This window comes from Coregonus lavaretus, assembly GCF_964263955.1.
Source record: "Coregonus lavaretus genome assembly, chromosome: 26".
In the NCBI taxonomy this organism is placed as follows: domain Eukaryota; kingdom Metazoa; phylum Chordata; class Actinopteri; order Salmoniformes; family Salmonidae; genus Coregonus; species Coregonus lavaretus.
Window position 1 is genome coordinate 42652810 of NC_140013.1, and position 19975 is coordinate 42672784.

The following is a 19975-nucleotide window of genomic DNA, read 5'->3' on the forward strand; positions in this document are numbered from 1 at the left end:
CCACCTTCTCCCTTCCCCTGCACCCTTAGCATGTTCATCCCTTCGCTGTGGTGCATTAGCTGCACCAGCACTAGAGCTGCTACCGGGCTCTGCACGCTCGTTCTCGGGACAATAACGTACCAAATGCCCCTCTCTTCCACAGCCAAAGCATTTCATTGATTCAGTAGAACCGTAGAACACCAATCAAATCCGTCAACACTAAATTCAGTTAGTCAGTATCCTTCTTTAAAATCATATGCACTTGTCTCCTATGAGACACGACATGTTTCAGCAAAGGCGATTTGCATCCAAAAAGAAGCTTTTTAAAAAATTGTAGATCCAAGTTGACCATGATGAGATAACTCTCGCTCCAACACTTCATCTCTAACAAATGGTGGCGCGTTAGAAGTATAACTTTCTTCGCCGGATTCATAAGCGGAAATAGCGGCGTCTGCGTCTCCCCCAACACAACACCACTCTCAACTATCATATTCACCTTTTCAATGGAATCTAAGAATATCACTACAGCGCTATTCATCCTTGAGGCTGATTTGATGCTATCATACCCAATGATAGCACCCACTGCCAAGCTACATTCTTCCACTGAACACCCGGCCGCAGCAGGAATCTTTACCCCATGCTGCCGACTAAGTTTTTCATACCCCAAACCTCCGCGAGTGGCCATTGCAACCAGCCCCAACCGCTGGTTGCGCCCTCGAGGAAAAACAACCTCAACGATCACACCACCCCTATACGTGCTTAGTGAATACCCAATAGAGTGAAAAAGTTTCAGTCGCTCCCACAATCGCTCCTGCTTCCCGACACGCTCCCAGCCCCCCCCCCCCCCCCCCCGCGCATAGATGCTGGAGGCTGAGACGGGGGAACCACACTGTGACCCTGTCAGGTCTGGGGACACTGTGGCCCTGTCCGGAGGCAGCCCCACCCCTCTTTGCAAAAGTACAGCCCCCACACCACCTGAGTATAGATTTTAATTGAAGAGGTCAGTCCGAAGGATATCAAGGATCTGGAAAGATTCTGTATGGAGGGAATGGTATAAAATAATATAATTTCCCACATTTTTGGAGCATACAATATGTATTATGTATTTTATAGTATTTTTTGCTAATCTTTATCAAGGGTGCCAATACTTTTCTACCTGACTGTATACCCATGATTCTTGAAGAATCTAACTTAGAAATGCCTCATGGACTAAAAGTTCAAATGTCACACCCCATCAGAACCCAAAGTATAATGGAAAAAATAGCCTCAGTTCACGTTTAAAAATTTTTCCAATCCATTTCCTGTGACAACGTGGCTGACGTCAGTGTTTTGGAGTGGTCAGAACAGAGAGAAGGTTCTAAGAACCTCCACAAGTTGACAGAATCTCCCCTTTGACTAGTCTGTCATAAAGAACACTGTGAATGTACGTGTGTTCTGGGGCCAAAGACTGACACTAGAACAGATCAGGGAAGGGAGTTGGAAGGGACGGACTGGGATCAGAAATTGTCCCTGGCATTTCTAACACGCACGCCTTTTTTTCCACCCACACCGGCCCATTTCTTCCCTCGAGACCCCCATTATTTAAACATCAATTAAGACAGGCCCAGTGGGCTTAGAATGGACCAGCCCATCTGGCATTTGCCCGAACATCCCTATGACCATCCTAGGCTACCCCGAGGAGTTGGGGATGCTGCTGCTACTTTTATGTCATGCTCCAGCAAGCTACGACACATCTTCACACATGTCCCACTGTGAACAACTGGCACCTTTTTATAAGTCAGCAGTCCTGTCGTGCGCAATGTAGTACACAGTTAACATCTAATGGCTTTTTGAGGGATGTCTCGTTAGAAAAAGCTGTGTAACTACTTAACGTGGCAAATGGATGACATCATTTACATCATTATCCTTAGTCCCATGTAGTAATGTGGTAAAGGTCATGCATTCCCCTTGCACTGACAGCCTATTAGCAGGGGATATACATAAATCTGCTATTGGTTGTGTAAGCCAAGCCAGGGAGGTATGATTTAATGAATGGACAACACACTTGTGTCATTCATTCCTCTGTTTACATGTTTTATCTCTTGTTGAGGGATAGATGGAGTGATGAAGTGGAGAGGTATTTTTTTTTGGGGGGGGGGAAACAGAATCCTTCCTCCTGGACAAATAAAGGGGCATTCCTGCTCAACTAGCGAAGTCAGAGACAGGCTAGGGGTCAGGGAAACGTGTGGACACCCACAAACACGGCAAAATTACAACCTGAAATTACACCGCTGTGTTCCTGGTTGTAATATATTCCCTGGGAGTGTGTGAGCGGCTAGATGATTGGTCCTGGCGTGAAGTGGGCGACGTGGTCCTGTTGGTCTTCCATCTTGTTGTTTTTCCCTCATATGTTACGTACCATCAGCTTTGACTGATCACTTCCTGCCGCTGAAATGACTTGTTGCGTCATACCTGTTGGTACACGTTGTGGATGCATCCAAAATGGCACCCTATTCCCTGTATAGTGCTCTACTAGCGCCCTATGGGACCTGGTCAAAAGTAGTGCACTATGTAGGGAATAGGATGCTATTAGGGGCGGAGCTGGGGCTCTTCTCACTAATTGAATGCAGGGAGGTCAACTGCTAGGTCAGAACCCGTGTAAGACCCCAGTGAAGCATGAGAGAAAGGGACCAGCGCTAAGCAAACAGAAACACGTCATTTTTCATTTAGCCTCCCCAAATAGATTCTAGTAACACCAACCGATACAGACAGACAGTTCAGCAAACACACCATCACTCAATGATACAGATCTTATCGCGCTCTCATAAAACATAGATTTATTCTTTCCATTTTCATCAAGACATGTTCAGTTGAGTTTTTCTATAATATTTTAACTTTCTAGTCTGTTAAAATAAAATAAAGTTTGTTTTAATGAATTAAGTATTTGGGCCAAATAAAGGTTTTTAAAACATCAAAATCTCTCTCTCCCTCTGCCTCTCCCCATCTCTGCTTCTCTCCCTCTCTCCATCTTTCTCCTCCCTCCCTCTCTCCATCTTTCTCCTCCATCTCTCCGTCTCTCCCTCTCTCCATCTCTCTTCTCCTTGTCTCACTCTCCATCTTTCCCTCTCCATCTCTCACCTCCCTCCCTCCCTCCCTCAAGCTCTCTTATCTTTCTCTCGCTCTCCTCCCTCTGTCTCCTCCTCCCCTCTCTCCCCATCTCTCCTCCCTCTGTCTCCTCCTCCCCTCTCTCCCCATATCTCCTCCCTCTGTCTCCTCCTCCCCTCTCTCCCCATCTCTCCTCCCTCTGTCTCCTCCTCCCCTCTCTCCCCATCTCTCCTCCCTCTGTCTCCTCCTCCCCTCTCTCCCCCCTCTGTCTCCTCCCCTCTCTCCCCATCTCTCCTCCCTGTCTCCTCCTCCCCTCTCTCCCCTCTCTCCCCCCTCTGTCTCCTCCCCTCTCTCCCCATCTCTCCTCCCTGTCTCCTCCTCCCCTCTCTCCCCATCTCTCCTCCCTCTGTCTCCTCCTCCCCTCTCTCTCCATCTCGCTCCTTCCTCTCTCTCCATCTCTCCTCCCTCTGTCTCTTCCTCCTCTCTCTCTCTCCTTCCTCTCTCTCTCCATCTCTCTCCTTCCTCTCTCCCCATCTCTCCTTCCCTCTCTCCATCCCTCTCTTTCTCTCTCTCCATCCCTCTCTTTCTCTCTCTCTTTCTCGCTCCTCTATATCTCTCTCTCTCCCCATCTCTCTCCCCCTCTCTCTCTTCTCCCTCTCTCTTTTTATGCATTTTACCCTCATCCGCCTCCTCACTATTTGATTGAGAATCTTATTATTATTATATTATATATTATTAGAATCTGACTGGTTGGATTGGGCACACACACACACACACACACACACACATGCAGCGACAACCCCTGTCACTCTGCCTGCGGAGGAGGAGATGTGATCTAGCTCCGTCCCACTCTAGATCTCCTCTGTCTTTCTCTCAGTTCGCCTTCTACACACACTGCACCAGGGACAGAGAACCGTCTCTAAAGACTAGACACACGGCACCAGGGACAGAGAACCGGCTCTAAGGACTGGACACACTGCACCAGGGACAGAGAACCGTCTCTAAAGACTGGACACACGGCACCAGGGACAGAGAACCGTCTCTAAGGACTAGACACACGGCACCAGGGACAGAGAACCGTCTCTAAGGACTGGACACACGGCACCAGGGACAGAGAACCGTCTCTAAGGACTAGACACACGGCACCAGGGACAGAGAACCGTCTCTAAGGACTAGACACACGGCACCAGGGACAGAGAACCGTCTCTAAGGACTGGACACACGGCACCAGGGACAGAGAACCGTCTCTAAGGACTAGACACACGGCACCAGGGACAGAGAACCGTCTCTAAGGACTAGACACACGGCACCAGGGACAGAGAACCGTCTCTAAGGACTGGACACACGGCACCAGGGACAGAGAACCGTCTCTAAGGACTGGACACACGGCACCAGGGACAGAGAACCGTCTCTAAGGACTGGACACACGGCACCAGGGACAGAGAACCGTCTCTAAGGACTAGACACACGGCACCAGGGACAGAGAACCGTCTCTAAGGACTGGACACACTGCACCAGGGACAGAGAACCGTCTCTAAGGACTGGACACACGGCACCAGGGACAGAGAACCGTCTCTAAGGACTAGACACACTGCACCAGGGACAGAGAACCGGCTCTAAGGACTGGACACACTGCACCAGGGACAGAGAACCGTCTCTAAGGACTGGACACACGGCACCAGGGACAGAGAACCGTCTCTAAGGACTAGACACACTGCACCAGGGACAGAGAACCGGCTCTAAGGACTGGACACACTGCACCAGGGACAGAGAACCGTCTCTAAGGACTGGACACACGGCACCAGGGACAGAGAACCGGCTCTACAGAGCATAGAAAACACAGGATTAACTTCAGAGGTAAAAGTCACAATTGATAATGAAATAAATGTTCAGACTAGAAGATTATCTCAATGTTGGTTTTTGTAACCCTGTTTGGCCTCTTCACATTTTAATTACTTGTTGATTTCTGTGCCAGTGAGTTTTAAGATGAATAATTTATTGATCAACATTGCTGAGATTAAAAATCTATTTCTCAACAGAGACCTGTCCCATAGGAAGACATCCTTCTCTCTCTCTCTCTCTCTCTCTCTCTCTCTCTCTCTCTCTCTCTCTCTCTCTCTCTCTCTCTCTCTCTCTCTCTCTCTCTCGCGCTCTCTCGCGCTCTCTCGCGCTCTCTCGCGCTCTCTCGCGCTCTCTCGCTCTCCTGTAGCCAGTCAGTCTCTCCTGATGCCGTGGTCCAGACCCCAGTCGGAGCTCCTCCCACCCCCCCGGCCTGCAGACAACATGAATGATGATGACCACCACTATGAAGGCTCCCTGTTCCCCACCTCCATCCTCATCCCTGTTACCATCATCTGTATCCTCCTCTTCCTGGTCGGTGTGTTGGGAAACACCATGACTATCCTCATCATCCAGGTAAGGAAGCGGGTTAGAGAACCATACAATGGGGGGATGGAGAAGCTCCAAAAGGTTGCCAGTTTGAATTCCACGTCAGACAGGTCTGAAATGGGCCCGGCAATTTTAAGCATTAAATGGATTAATTAAATATTCTTGTTCTTCTTTTTCCACCTAGCGCTTCAAGGATATGAAGACCACCACCAACCTGTACCTGTCCTCCATGGCTGTGTCCGACCTCCTCATCTTCCTCTGCCTGCCCTTTGACCTCTACCGCCTGTGGAAGTACGTCCCCTGGGTGTTTGGGGAGGTGGTGTGTCATCTGTTCCACTATGTCAATGAGGGCTGTACGTACGCCACCATCCTCCACATCACCGCGCTCAGCATGGAGCGATACCTGGCCATCTGTTTTCCCCTCAGAGCTAAAGTCGTGGTGACCAAACGCAGGGTCCAGTACATCATTATGGCTCTATGGACCTTTGCTCTGCTCTCTGCTGCCCCCATGCTGTTTCTGGTGGGGGTGGAGTATGACAACGAAACGTACCCGGACTACAGCACAAGACAGTGTAAACACACGAACTACGCCATCAGGTCAGGGCAGCTGCACACAATGATCTGGGTGTCCACGACGTATTTCTTCTGCCCCATGTTCTGCCTGGTTTTCCTGTACGGCTCCATTGGACGGAAGCTGTGGAAGAGTAAGAATGACCTGCAGGGTCCCAATGCCGTGGCCCGGGAGAGGTCGCATAGACAGACCGTCAAAATACTGGGTGAGTGACCGTCAAGATACCCTCAGTTTTTTTTTTCTATAGTCATAATTTGAAGTGTCTTGAGGTCAAATGTGTTGAAGTCTTTGCCTACAGGAGGAAATGATGGTACTTCAGGACTAGGGTTCTAAAATTCCGGGAACTTTCAATAAATTCCCTGGTTTTCCAGAAATCCTGGTTGGAGGATTTTGTTTATTTCCCCCCTGATTCAGGGAAACCAACCGGGAGTTCTGGAAAACCAGGGAATTTATTGACATTTATTTTGCAACCCTATTCAGGACTCACTTTACCCTGTCATTAATTTTCTTGAAACATAAAACACTGTGTTAAATCACATAACACAGTCCAGTCTCCATAGTGTGTCCTGCTGTCTGTCACATAACACAGTCCAGTCTCCATAGTGTGTCCGCTGTCTGTCACATAACACAGTCCAGTCTCCATAGTGTGTCCGCTGTCTGTCACATAACACAGTCCAGTCTCCATAGTGTGTCCGCTGTCTGTCACATAACACAGTCCAGTCTCCATAGTGTGTCCGCTGTCTGTCACATAACACAGTCCAGTCTCCATAGTGTGTCCGCTGTCTGTCACATAACACAGTCCAGTCTCCATAGTGTGTCCGCTGTCTGTCACATAACACAGTCCAGTCCCCGTAGTGTGTCCGCTGTCTGTCACATAACACAGTCCAGTCTCCATAGTGTGTCCGCTGTCTGTCACATAACACAGTCCAGTCTCCATAGTGTGTCTGCTGTCTGTCACATAACACAGTCCAGTCCCCGTAGTGTGTCCGCTGTCTGTCACATAACACAGTCCAGTCTCCATAGTGTGTCCTGCTGTCTGTCACATAACACAGTCCAGTCTCCATAGTGTGTCCGCTGTCTGTCACATAACACAGTCCAGTCTCCATAGTGTGTCCGCTGTCTGTCACATAACAGTCCAGTCTCCATAGTGTGTCCTGCTGTCTGTCACATAACACAGTCCAGTCTCCATAGTGTGTCCTGCTGTCTGTCAAGATAGTTTTATGCATGTAATTGTGTAAGGGATAAACACAGTCACGTCCTCTGCAGCCAGAACAACAGCAAAGTAGCTGCATTTGCGTTTGTTTAAGCTGTTTTCTATTGACATGCATTTGGATACATCCATAGCAATGAACTGATGGTGCCCGATTTGCATATCAAACACTAGGCTAGAAGCTAGCTAAACAGTTTATTGCTAGCAGACAACCGAATTAAAAAAATATCAGTTGCTGAAAACAGCTGGTTAAACTAGAAATGTAATGTGGGAGGATTTGACATATTGGCGCCAGTTGCATCATAACGACAGTAGGGACCGGAGAAATTCCCGTTCGTCACTCACCGTGTTAGGAGAAATTCCCGTTCATCACTCACCGTGTTAGGAGAAATTCCCGTTCATCACTCACCGTGTTAGGTGAAATTCCCGTTCGTCACTCACCGTGTTAGGTGAAATTCCCGTTCGTCACTCACCGTGTTAGGTGAAATTCCCATTCGTCACTCACCGTGTTAGGTGAAATTCCCGTTCGTCACTCACCGTGTTAGGTGAAATTCCCGTTCGTCACTCACCGTGTTAGGTGAAATTCCCGTTCGTCACTCACCGTGTTAGGTGAAATTCCCGTTCGTCACTCACCGTGTTAGGTGAAATTCCCGTTCGTCACTCACCGTGTTAGGTGAAATTCCCGTTCATCACTCACCGTGTTAGGTCACCATCAGATGCTCCAAAGAAATATGTCCCTGCAAAAATCATTCAATTGGTAGCTAGCTAAGTTTTTCTTCCTTTGACCTGCGTTTACAATGTATCATCGGTTTGTGTGCTTGTTGGTTTAGCATTCGGTAACTTTGTAGCAAGTAACAAATATATATATATTTGTAGCAAGTAAGGCCTGCATGTGTAGGCGCATATTGTCATGATTGCAAGGTGTTTCAATATCTTTTCCAACTGTCCCGATATGACATTTATAGACCCACCCATTATATCGAAATCATGAATCAGCTGGTATCATTTGTATGGATATATACAAAGAAATGTCAATTGAAAAAAAGGTACAACGAAACGAAGTGCAGCTAGTTTGCAGTCTTTCCAGCTTCAGTTTGAAGTGATTATGTTAGCTGTGTTGTTGGCTAGCTCCTCTGAACAACAGTGTCCTGACGAGTGAGCACATTTTCTATGCCAGGCGAAATCGGGAACCATCAGCTCATTGTTATGGATGTGTCCAAATAAATGTCACTAGAAAACAGCTTAAACAAATGCAAATTCAGCTACTTTGCTGTTATTCTGGCTGCACTTTTTGACCTGACTGTAAATTAGCCGTAGTTGGCTAGCTAGCAAGCAAGGGATAAGGACGTTGCCAGCCAGTATGGCAATGGAACATTTAGAACGAACGACTGGGTCCATAGATACAGAACAAAAAGACTGACCGACTGGGTCACGTCCATAGATACAGAACAAAAAGACTTAACAACTGGGTCGCGTCCATAGATACAGAACAAAAAGACTGACCGACTGGGTCGCGTCCATAGATACAGAACAAAAAGACTGACCGACTGGGTCGCGTCCATAGATACAGAACAAAAAGACTTAACGACTGCCCTTGAAGTCAGTGTTTTGGAGGATATATTGGCACGGTTTGCCGGCCCTCGACTACGTCACACCCATGCCAATATATCCTCCAAACACCGCCATCTCGGGCATTATCACTTAAATAATGCACGCTCTAGAATGCCCTTAAAGCCAATCAGAAACTAGTATTCAACAATACCATGGGTATAACTGGTTTTAATGTTCATTCTAGAAGGCCTTTCTAGCTAGTCAGAAATGAGTATTAAACAATGCTGTGGTATAAGCTTCTTTTTAATGTCGGAACAAAGCCCTGATGATGGCTTCCAGCCAAATCGTTGGTGATATTAACAGTTCACTGCAAGCAGAAAGGGTGTGACCTAAAAATGACACTAAAAGCCTGTTTAGTAGAACAAATTATGTCCATTGACCGCCTACATAGCCTATAAACTTGATTTGTAGTCCTTGATTTGTAGTCCTGTCGTCTTCATCAGTAGCCTGTCAATATTTACTGTATCTGCTTTTATATTAATTAGCTGGACAACCACCATGCACAGCAGAGACCATGTCGCCAGCTTTTTGAGTCCACAAATTGGATTATCGTCAAAGTGACTCATTAATCAGAGATAATGGGGATTTTCTTTTCATGCTCCGCGTACATCACCGGATCTAAATCACCGCCTTTCCGACTAGTGGATTCGGCTATTTCAGCCACACCCGTTGCTGACAGGTGTATAAAATCGAGCACACAGCCATGCAATCTCCATAGACAAACATTGGCAGTAGAATGGCCCGTACTGAAGAGCTCAGTGACTTTCAACGTGGCAGCGTCATAGGATGTCACCTTTCCAACAAGTCAGTTCGTCAAATGTCTGCCCTGCTAGAGCTGCCCCGGTCAACTGTAAGTGCTGTTATTGTGAAGTGGAAACGTCTAGGAGCAACAATGACTCAGCCGCAAAATGGAATGCCACAGCTCACAGAACGGCATCGCCGAGTGCTGAAGCGCGTAGCACGTAAAAATAATCTGTCCTTGGTTGCAACACTCACCACCGAGTTCCAAACTGCCTCTGGAAGCAACGTCAGCACAATAACTGTTCATCGGGAGCTTCATGAAATGGGTTTCCATGGCCGAGCAGCTGCACACAAGCCTAAGATCACCATGCACAATGCCAAGAGTCGGCTGGAGTGGTGTAAAGCTCGCCACCATTGGACTCTGGAACAGTGGAAACGCGTTCTCTGGAGTGATTAATCACACTTCACCATCTGGCAGTCCGACAGATGAATCTGGGTTTGGCGGATGCCAGGAAAACGCTACCTGCCCTAAGCTCAGTGCCAACTGTAAGGTTTGATGGAGGAGGAATAATGGTCTGGGGCTGTTTTTCATGTTTCGGGCTAGGCCCCTTAGTTCCAGTGAAGGGAAATCTTAACGCTACAGCATGCAATGACATTCTAGACGATTCTGTGCTTCCAACTTTGTGGCAACAGTTTGGGGAAGGCCCTTTCCTGTTTCAGCATGACAATGCCCCCGTGTACAAAGCGAGGTCCATACAGAAAGAACTTGACTGGCCTGCACAGAGCCCTGACCTCAACCCCATCGAACACCTTTGGGATTAATTGGAACGCTGACTGCGAGCCAGGCCTAATCGCCCAACATCAGTGCCCGACCTCACTAATGCGCTTGTGATTGAATGGAAGCACGTCCTCTCAACAATGTTCCAACATCTAGTGGAAAGCCTTCCCAGAAGAGTGGAAGCTGTTATAGCAGCAAAGGGGGGGACCAACTCCATGTTAATGCCCATGATTTTGGAATGAGCTGTTCGACGAGCGGGTGTCCACATACTTTTGGTCAAGGAGTGTATATACCTCTAGTGCTCCTCAATCTCAGTGATATAAAGTGCCTTGCAAAAGTATTCATCCCCCTTGGCCTTTTTCCTATTTTGTTGCATTACAACCTGTCATTTAAATGGATTTTTATTTGGATTTCATGTAATGGACATACACAAAATAGTCAAAATTGGTGAAGTGAAATGAAAAAAATTATTTGTTTCAAATAATTATACAAAATAAATAACGGAAAAGTAGTGTGTGCATATGTATTCACCCCCTTTGCAATGAAGCCCCTAAACAAGATCTGGTGCAACCAATTACCTTCAGAAGTCACATAATTAGTTAAATAATGTCCACCTGTGTGCAATCTAAGTGTCACATTATCTGTCACATGATCTCAGTATATATACACCGGTTCTGAAAGGCCCCAGAGTCTGCAACACCACTAAGCAAGGGGCACCACCAAGCAAGCGGCACCATGAAGACCAAGGAGCTCTCCAAACAGGTCAGGGACAAAGTTGTGGAGAAGTACAGATCAGGGTTGGGTAAAAACATTTTGGGGAAACTTTGAACATCCAACGGAGCACCATTTCAATCAATTATTAAAAAATGGAAAGGATATGGCACCACAACAAACCTAACAAGAGAGGGCCGCCCACCAAAACTCACGGACCAGGCAAGGAGGGCATTAATCAGAGAGGCAACAAAGAGACCAAAGATAATCCTTCAGGAGCTGCAAAGCTCCATAGCGGAGATTGGAGTATCTGTCCATAGGACCACTTTAAGCCGTACATTCCACAGAGCTGGGCTTTACGGAAGAGTGGCCAGAAAAAAAGCCATTGCTTAAAGAGAAAAATAAGCAAACACGTTTGTTGTTCACTAAAAGTCATGTGGGAGACTCCCCAAACATAATAATATAATATAATAATATGCCATTTAGCAGACGCTTTTATCCAAAGCGACTTACAGTCATGCGTGCATACATTTTTGTGTATGGGTGGTCCCGGGGATCGAACCCACTACCTTGGCGTTACAAGCGCCGTGCTCTACCAGCTGAGCTACAGAGGACCACAACATATGGAAGAAGGTACTCTGGTCAGATGAGACTAAAATTGAGCTTTTTGGCCATCAAGGAAAACGCCATGTCTGGTGCAAACCCAACACCTCTCATCACCCCGAGAACACCATCAGTGAAGCATGGTGGTGGCAGCATCATGCTGTGGGGATGTTTTTCATCGGCAGGGACTGGGAAACTGGTCAGAATTCAAAGATTGATGGATGGCGCTAAATACTGGGAATTTCTTGAGGGAAACCTGTTTCAGTCTTCCAGAGATTTGAGACTGGGACAGAGGTTCACCTTCCAGCAGGACAATGACCCTAAGCATACTGCTAAAGCAACACTTGAGTGGTTTAACGGGAAACATTGAAATGTCTTGGAATGGCCTAGTCAAAGCCCAGACCTCAATCCAATTGAGAATCTGTGGTATGACTTAAAGATTGCTGTACACCAGTGGAACCCATTCAACTTGAAGAAGCTGGAGCAGTTCTGCCTTGAAGAATGGGCAAAAATCCCAGTGGCTAGATGTGCCAAGCTTATAGAGACATACCCCAAGAGACTTGCAGCTGTAATTACTGCAAAAGGTGGCTCTACAAAGTATTGACTTTGGGGGGGTGAATAGTTATGCACGCTCAGGTTTTCTGTTTTTTGGTCTTATTTTTTTTATTTTTTTTGCATCTTCAAAGTGGTAGGCTTGTTGTGTAAATCAAATGATACAAACCCCCCCAAAATCCATTTTAATTCCAGGTTGTAAGGCAACAAAATTGGAAAAATGCCAAGGGGGGTGAATACTCTCGCAACCCACTGTACCTGACCAGCACATATCATCCCTCTAGTGCTCCTCAATCTCACTGAGGTCCATCAATATTTGGACATTGACCAAGTTATTATTTTAGCTGTCTACCACAGCATATTGGAGTTGAAATTAAATAAGGAATATAAGCTGAAAGTGCAGACTTTCAGCTTTAATTTGAGGGTATTTACATCCAAATCGGGTGAACGGTGTAGAAATTACAACACTTCTATATGTGGTACCCCTCTTTTTAAGGGACCAAAAGTAATTGGACAATTGGCTGCTCAGCTGTTCCATGGCCAGGTGTGTGTTATTACTTCAGATACAAGGGCTAGAGATGATTTCAAGTGTGGTATTTGCATTTGGAATCTGTTGCTGTTAACCCTCAATATGAAGTCCAAAGAGCTGTCACTGCCAGTGAAGCAAGCCATCATTAGGCTGAAAAATCAAAACAAACCCATCACAGAGGTAGCAAAAACATTAGGTGGCCAAATCAACTATTTGGTACTTTCTTAAAAAGAGAAAACGCACTGGTGAGCTCAGGAACACCAAAAGGCCCGGAAGACCACGGAAAACAACTGTCGTGAATGACAGAATCATTACTTCCCTGGTGAAGTAAAAACCTGTTCACAACAGTTGTCCAGATCAAGAACACCCTCCAGGAGGTAGGAGTATCTGTGTCGAAGTCAACCAAGTATTAAAACTCACAATTTAATTTATGATTATGTTAGTTTGTCCAATTACTTTCGAGCCCCTAAAATTGGGGGGCTGTGTATAAAAATGGTTGTAATTCCTACACGGTTCGTACAATAATATTGACAAAACCCTTAAATTAAAGATGAAAGTCTACACTTGAAGCACATCTTGATTGTTTGCTTTCACATCCATTGTGGTGGCGTACAGAGCCAGAATTATGCAAATTGTGTCACTGTCCAAATACTTATGGACCTGACTGTATCTGATCACCACACACACATGTTTAGAGAGATTGGAAACTCTTGTTGGGATCCGTGGACAGGCATGGTTTAAGTTTTTTAAGAGAAGTCCACAGGTATCAATTTGTTCATATGAATGACAAATCCTCCCATCACTTTAAAGTTCAAATATATTTGGTGTACCACAAGGATCAGTTTTGGGCCCTTTACTTTTTTTTAAATTATGGAACCACATGGTTGCATAGCTCTAACCCTAACATCTTTCTCTCTCTCGTTCTCTCTCTCCTCCCTCATCCTCCACCAGTGGTAGTAGTCCTGGCGTTTGTGATCTGTTGGTTGCCGTACCACATTGGACGGAACCTGTTTGCCCAGGTGGATGACTATGATGAGGCTAAACTGAGCCAGGACTTCAACATAGGCTCCATGGTTCTCTGTTACCTCAGCGCCTCCATCAACCCTGTCCTCTATAACCTCATGTCCAGGAAGTACCGCGCCGCCGCGCACCGCCTCTTCCTGCTCAGACGCAAGCCCCACCCCCGACTCAATGGTAGCAACAACCGTAGACCAACTGGACAGAGACAGCAGCTGTCCCTCAGAGAAGAAACCACCGTACTCGATGAGACCGTGATCGGAGTTTAGGAGGTTTGGCAAGGACAGTTTTCATGACATCTAACCTCGTCCCCAGAGTTTGATTCCACACTTCAGAGCTTGGAAAGAAATGTCTTGTGCAGGAGATTCCATGACATCCAGGACAGTCACACTACAACGCTATGGAGCATCCAGTACAGTCACACTACAACGCTATGGAGCATCCGGTACAGTCACACTACAACGCTATGGAGCATCCAGTACAGTCACACTACAACGCTATGGAGCATCCGGTACAGTCACACTACAACGCTATGGAGCATCCGGTACAGTCACACTACAACGCTATGGAGCATCCAGTACAGTCACACTACAACGCTATGGAGCATTCGGTACAGTCACACTACAACGCTATGAAGCTGAGAGTGTTAACTGGGTTTATAGGGGACAGAGTTGACCTGCTGTCATCCTGATTATAAACAGAGCAGGAGAGAGTGTTTCAGACCGTTCCATTTGGCTCTGGGAGAGATAAGAGGGATGAAGTCAAATTGAAGAGAGAGGTGTTTTATGAAAGGGAATCTGGGCCTTTGTCTCATAATTGGAGGCGGATGAAAGGGCAGTAGCTTCACAGCCACTGGGTTTGTCTTGACTGTTATTCCATGTGAAGTGTTTGTTTATCGGAAAATGTATATTCATGTATATTTACATACTGTAGCATTGGAACGTGATGACCTGCTGTTGCAACCACTTATGGTAAGAGATACTGGATGGTTCATTACTTTGACCTAAATGGACTAATTCATGTTTAGTCTCACACCTCATTATCCTATTTAGACAGAGAGAGACGAGACTGCCAGGTTAACTAAACCTCCATTTTGTCTGTTTAAATGCTGAGTGATGTGTTAAGTTTGTTTAATTTAATGTCAAGCTGTACTCTATGTAGAATACTGTATGTCCGTCATTTTGATGTTGGGTTTCCAGATGCGAAGGGACCTGATTGCCTTAGTATTAGTTATATTTAGGTCCAGATGCGAAGGGACCTGTTTGCCTTAGTATTAGTTATATTTAGGTCATTACAGTGCCTTCAGAAAGTATTCATACCCCGTGACTTATTCCACATTTTGTTTGTTACAGTCTGAATTCAAAATGGATTAAATATATGTTTTTCTCACCCATCTACACACAATACCCCATAATGAAAAAGTGAAAACATGGTTTTAGAAATGTTGGCAAATGTATTGAAAATGAAATACAGAAATATATAATTTACATAATTATTCGCACCCCTGAGTCAATACATGTTAGAATCACCATTGGCAGCAATTGCAGCAGTGAGTCTTTCTAGGAACTTCTCTAAGAGCTTTGCACACCTGGATTATACAATATTTGCCCATTATTCTTTTCAAAATTCTTCAAGCTCAACAAAATTGGTTGTTGATCATTGCTAGACAACCATTTTCAAGTCTTGCCATAGATTTTCATGCAGATTTAAGTCAAAACTGTAACTAGGCCACTCAAGAACATTCACTGTCTTCTTGCTAAGCAACTCCAGTGTAGATTTGGCCTTGTGTTGTAGGTTATTGTCCTGCTGAAAGGTCTGGTGGAAAGCAGACTGAACCAGGTTTTCCTTTAGGATTTTATTTGTGCTTAGTTCCATTTCTTTTTTATCCTGAAAAACTCCCTAGTCCTTAATGATTACAAGCATACCCATAACATGATGCAGCCACAACTATGCTTCAAAATATGGAGAGTGGTACTCAGTAATGTGTTGTATTGGATTTGCCCCAAACATAACACTTTGTATTCAGGACAAAAAGTGAATTGCTTTGCCACATTTTTTGCAGTATTACATTAGTGCCTTGTTGCAAACAGGATGAGTGTTTTGGAATATTTTATTTCTGTACAGGCTTCCTTCTTTTCACTCTTGTCATTTAGGTTAGTATTGTGGAGTAACTACAATGCTGTTGATCCATCCTCAGTTTTCTCCTATCACAGCCATTAAACTCTAACTGTTTTAAAGTCACCATTGGCCTCATGGTGAAATCCCTGAGCGGTTTCCTTCCTCTCCAGCAACTGAGTTAGGAAGGACGCCTGTATCTTTGTAGTGACTGGGTGTATTGATACACCATCCAAAGTGTAATTAATATCTTCACCGTGCTCAAAGGGATATTCAATGTCTGCTTTTATTTTTACCCATCTACCAATAGGTGCCCTTCTTTGCGAGGCATTGGGAAACCTCCCTGGTCTTTATGGTTGAATCTGTGTTTGAAATTCACTGCTCGACTGAGGGACCTTACAGATAATTGTAATGTGGGGGGTCATGTTAAGCACAAATCATGTTTAACACTATTATTGCACACAGAGTGAGTCCATGTAATTTATTATGTGACTTGTTAAGCACATCTTTACTGCTGGACTTACAGTGCATTGGGAAAGTATTCAGACCCCTTGACTTTTTCCACAATTTGTTACGTTACAGCCTTATTCTAAAATAGTTGTTTTCCCCTTCATCAATCTACAAAGCAAAAACAGGTTTTTAGAAATGTTTGCAAATATATTAAAAATTAAAAACGGAAATATCACATTTACGTAAGTATTCAGACCCTTTACTCAGGACTTTGTTGAAGCACCTGTCCCGAAGCCACTCCTGCGTTGTCTTGGCTTTGTGCTTAGGGTCATTGTCCTGTTGGAAGGTGAACCTTCACCCCAGTTTGAGGTCCTGAGGGCTCTGGAGCAGGTTTTCATCAAGGATCTCTCTGTACTTTGCTCAGTTCATCTTTCCCTCAATCCTGACTAGTCTCCCAGTCCCTGCCACTGAAAAACATCCCCACAGCATGATGCTGCCACCACCATGCTTCACCATAGGGATGGTACCAGGTTTCCTCCAGACGTGATGCTTGGCATTCAGGCCAAAGAGTTTAATCTTGGTTTCATCAGACCAGAGAATCTTGTTTCTCATGATCTGGGAGTCCTTTAGGTGCCTTTTGGCAATCTCTAAGCGGGCTGTCGTGCCTTTTACTGAGGAGTGGCTTCCGTCTGGTCACTCTACCATAAAGGCCTGATTGGTGGAGTGCTGCAGAGATGGTTGTCCTTCTGGAAGGTTCTCATTGGAACTCTGGAGCTCTGTCAGAGTGACCATCGGGTTCTTGGTCACCTCCCTGACCAAGGCCCTTCTCCCCCGATTGCTCAGTTTGGCCTGGCGGCCAGCTCTAGGAAGAGTCTTGGTGGTTGCAAACTTCTTCCATTTAAGAATGATGGAGGCCACTGTGTTCTTGGGGACCTTCAATGCTGCAGAAATGTTTTGGTACCCTTCCCCAGATCGCTGCCAAATGTGCTTCAACAATGTACTGAGTAAAGGGTCTGAATACATATGTAAATGTGATATTTCAGTTTTTTATTTATAATAAATTTGCAAAAATTTATAAACAGTTTTTCTTTGTCATTATGGGGTATTGTGTGTAGATTGATGAGGGAAAAAATAATTTAATCAATTTTAGAATAAGGCTGTAACTTAACAAAATGTGGAAAAAGGGAAGGGGTCTGAATACTTTCTGAATGCACTGTATTTAGGCTTGCCATAACAATGGGGTTGAATACTTTTTTGACTCAAGACATTTCAGCTTTTTATATTTTTATTAATTTGTAAACATTTCAAAGAACATAATTCCACTTTGACATTGTGGGATATTGTGTGTAGGCCAGTGACAAAAAAAATTCAGGCTGTAACACAACAAAATGTGGAAAAAGTCAAGGGGTGTGAATACTTTCTGAAGGCACTGTTTCACTGCAGTTCTGCTTCAAACACATTCATAGTGCTACAGACTGTTAAATGTCTTTCTCAAGAGCTCTTTGTCACTTCAAGGTGTGTTAACTTGTTCTCAGAAATTATATACAAATGTGTTAATACAGGTTGTAGTTATTAAATGTCTGTTGTCCCCTATGGTGTGGACATTTGCCCCTCTTGTGTGTGTGTGCGTGCACAGTGGTGTAAAAATACTTTAAAGTACTACTTTAGGAGTTTTTTGGGGTATCTGTACCTTACTTTACTATTTATATTTATGACAACTTTTACTTTTACTTCACTACATTCCTAAATAAAATAATGTAATTTTTACTCCATACATTTTCCCTGACACCCAAAAGTACTAGTTACATTTAGAATGCTTAGCAGGTGTCACACCAGCCTTCGCTTTGGCTCCTCCTCCTGTCCAGCCTTCTAGCTGCTGCCGAACCTGCTGCTGGCAAACGCCCTTCACTCATCAACCCCCGGACTTGTCTCGTCATCATTACACACACCTGGTTCCAATCCCCACTCTATCACTGTATATATACTCCCTGAGAGGAATCTCTCCTACTATTTCCTGAGTACTTTATATTTTGCACTGTGTGTTTCGTCCCACTTTAAGCTATGGCGCTTTAATAAATTCAGTAGTTCTAAACCTGCGACTGCCTCCTGCCTTCTCCCCTCTACACTTGTGACAGGATTACCGACCCTAGAAAACAGGAGGTAGCAGAACATCCTGACCTCTCCGCTGTAGCGAAGCTCCTACAGCACGACTCGTGCCTGGAGAAACCTCGGGACTGCCATGGACGAGGTGATCCGGACATACGCCAACTGCAGGCTACACCTCCATCTCCCCAGCTCCCCACGGTCGTTCAAGCCACCCCACCACCATCTACATCACCCGGTCTGATCAGCAACGTCCACCTGCCCCTCCCGGAGCGGTTTGACGGCACCCCAGTTCACTGTAGTTATTTTTTTCCTGCAGTGTGACCTCCACCTTGCACGTCATGCCGGGACGGCCTCCGAGAGGGACTTGGTGGCCTTGGTGATCTCGGTGCTGACAGGCCGGACTCTGGAGTGGGCGCACGCCGTCTGGGAGAGGGACGGTCCAGAAGTACAGTCCTATGAGCGCTTCACCCAACTCTTCCGTGCTGTTTTCGACCACCCAACAGAGGGTCGAGAGGGAGGTGAGCGTCTCTTCTGCGCCAGCGGTCCAGGACAGCGTCTGAGTACGCTCTGGATTTCCGGACGGTGGCTGGAACGACCAGGCCCTGTTGACGGTTTTCCGCAGCGGGCTACAGGTGGACATCCAAGGGGTTCGGGTCTCTCCCAGGTATCTCCAGCATGTCGTCCTCCGGCAGAAGGTGCAGTGCCGATCGTCGCCGCAGTGTGGCCCCCGGTATTTCACCTCGGTGACAGGGTCTGGCTTTCTACGAAGGACCTGCCCTGCCTGAAGCTGAGCCCGTGGTTTGTGGGGCCGTTCAAAGTCCTGAGGAGAATCAATGAGGTGACGTACAGATTACAGCTCCCCGTCAATTACCGTATCTCACCCTCATTTTCATGTATCTCTCCTCAGGCCGGTGGCAGCTGGACCCTTGGCTAGTGCTTCCCCTTCCCTTGGACGTCGAGGGTGCCCCTCCGTCTGCAGCCCGGGGGTCTCTCCAGTCCCTGATTGACTGGGAGGGGTACGGTCCCGAAGAGCGGTGCTTGGTTCCGGCGCTGGACGTCATGGACCGTTCTCTCATTCGGGATTGCCACAGGCGCGTCCTGACCGACCTGCACCGCGTCTCATCAAACCCCGGACTCGTCTCGTCATCATTACACACACCTGGTTCCAATCCCCGATCTATCACTGTATATATATACTCCCTTTGTCATTTGTCTTTGTCGGTCATTGTATATGTTGCTTGTTTTCCTGAGAGGAATATCTCCTACTATTTCCTGAGTACTTTATATTTTGCACTGTGGGTTTCGTCCCGCTTTAAGCTATGGTGCTTTAATAAATTCAGTAGTTGTAAACCTGTGACTGCCTCCTGCCTACTCTACCCTCTACACTTGTGACAGCAGGACGATGGTCCAATTCACGCAACTATCAAGAGAACATCCCTGGCATCTCTACTGCCTCTGATCTGACGGACTCACTAAACACAAATGCTTTGTTTGTAAATTATGTCTGAGTGTTGGAGTGTGTGCTGTTTG

The 19975-nt window shown here is 46.0% G+C and overlaps 1 protein-coding gene across 1 annotated transcript; it reads left to right on the forward strand.

Moving 5' to 3' along the window:
- Positions 1–839: 839 nt before the first annotated feature.
- Positions 840–14043, forward strand: mlnr (motilin receptor; the record flags this gene model as incomplete). The annotated part of the gene is made up of 4 exons (XM_084143263.1): positions 840–936; positions 5273–5478; positions 5636–6227; positions 13709–14043. 4 exons carry the CDS (start codon positions 840–842, stop codon positions 14041–14043), a joined length of 1230 nt encoding a protein of 409 aa, XP_083999389.1.
- Between the last annotated feature and the right edge of the window lie 5932 nt (positions 14044–19975).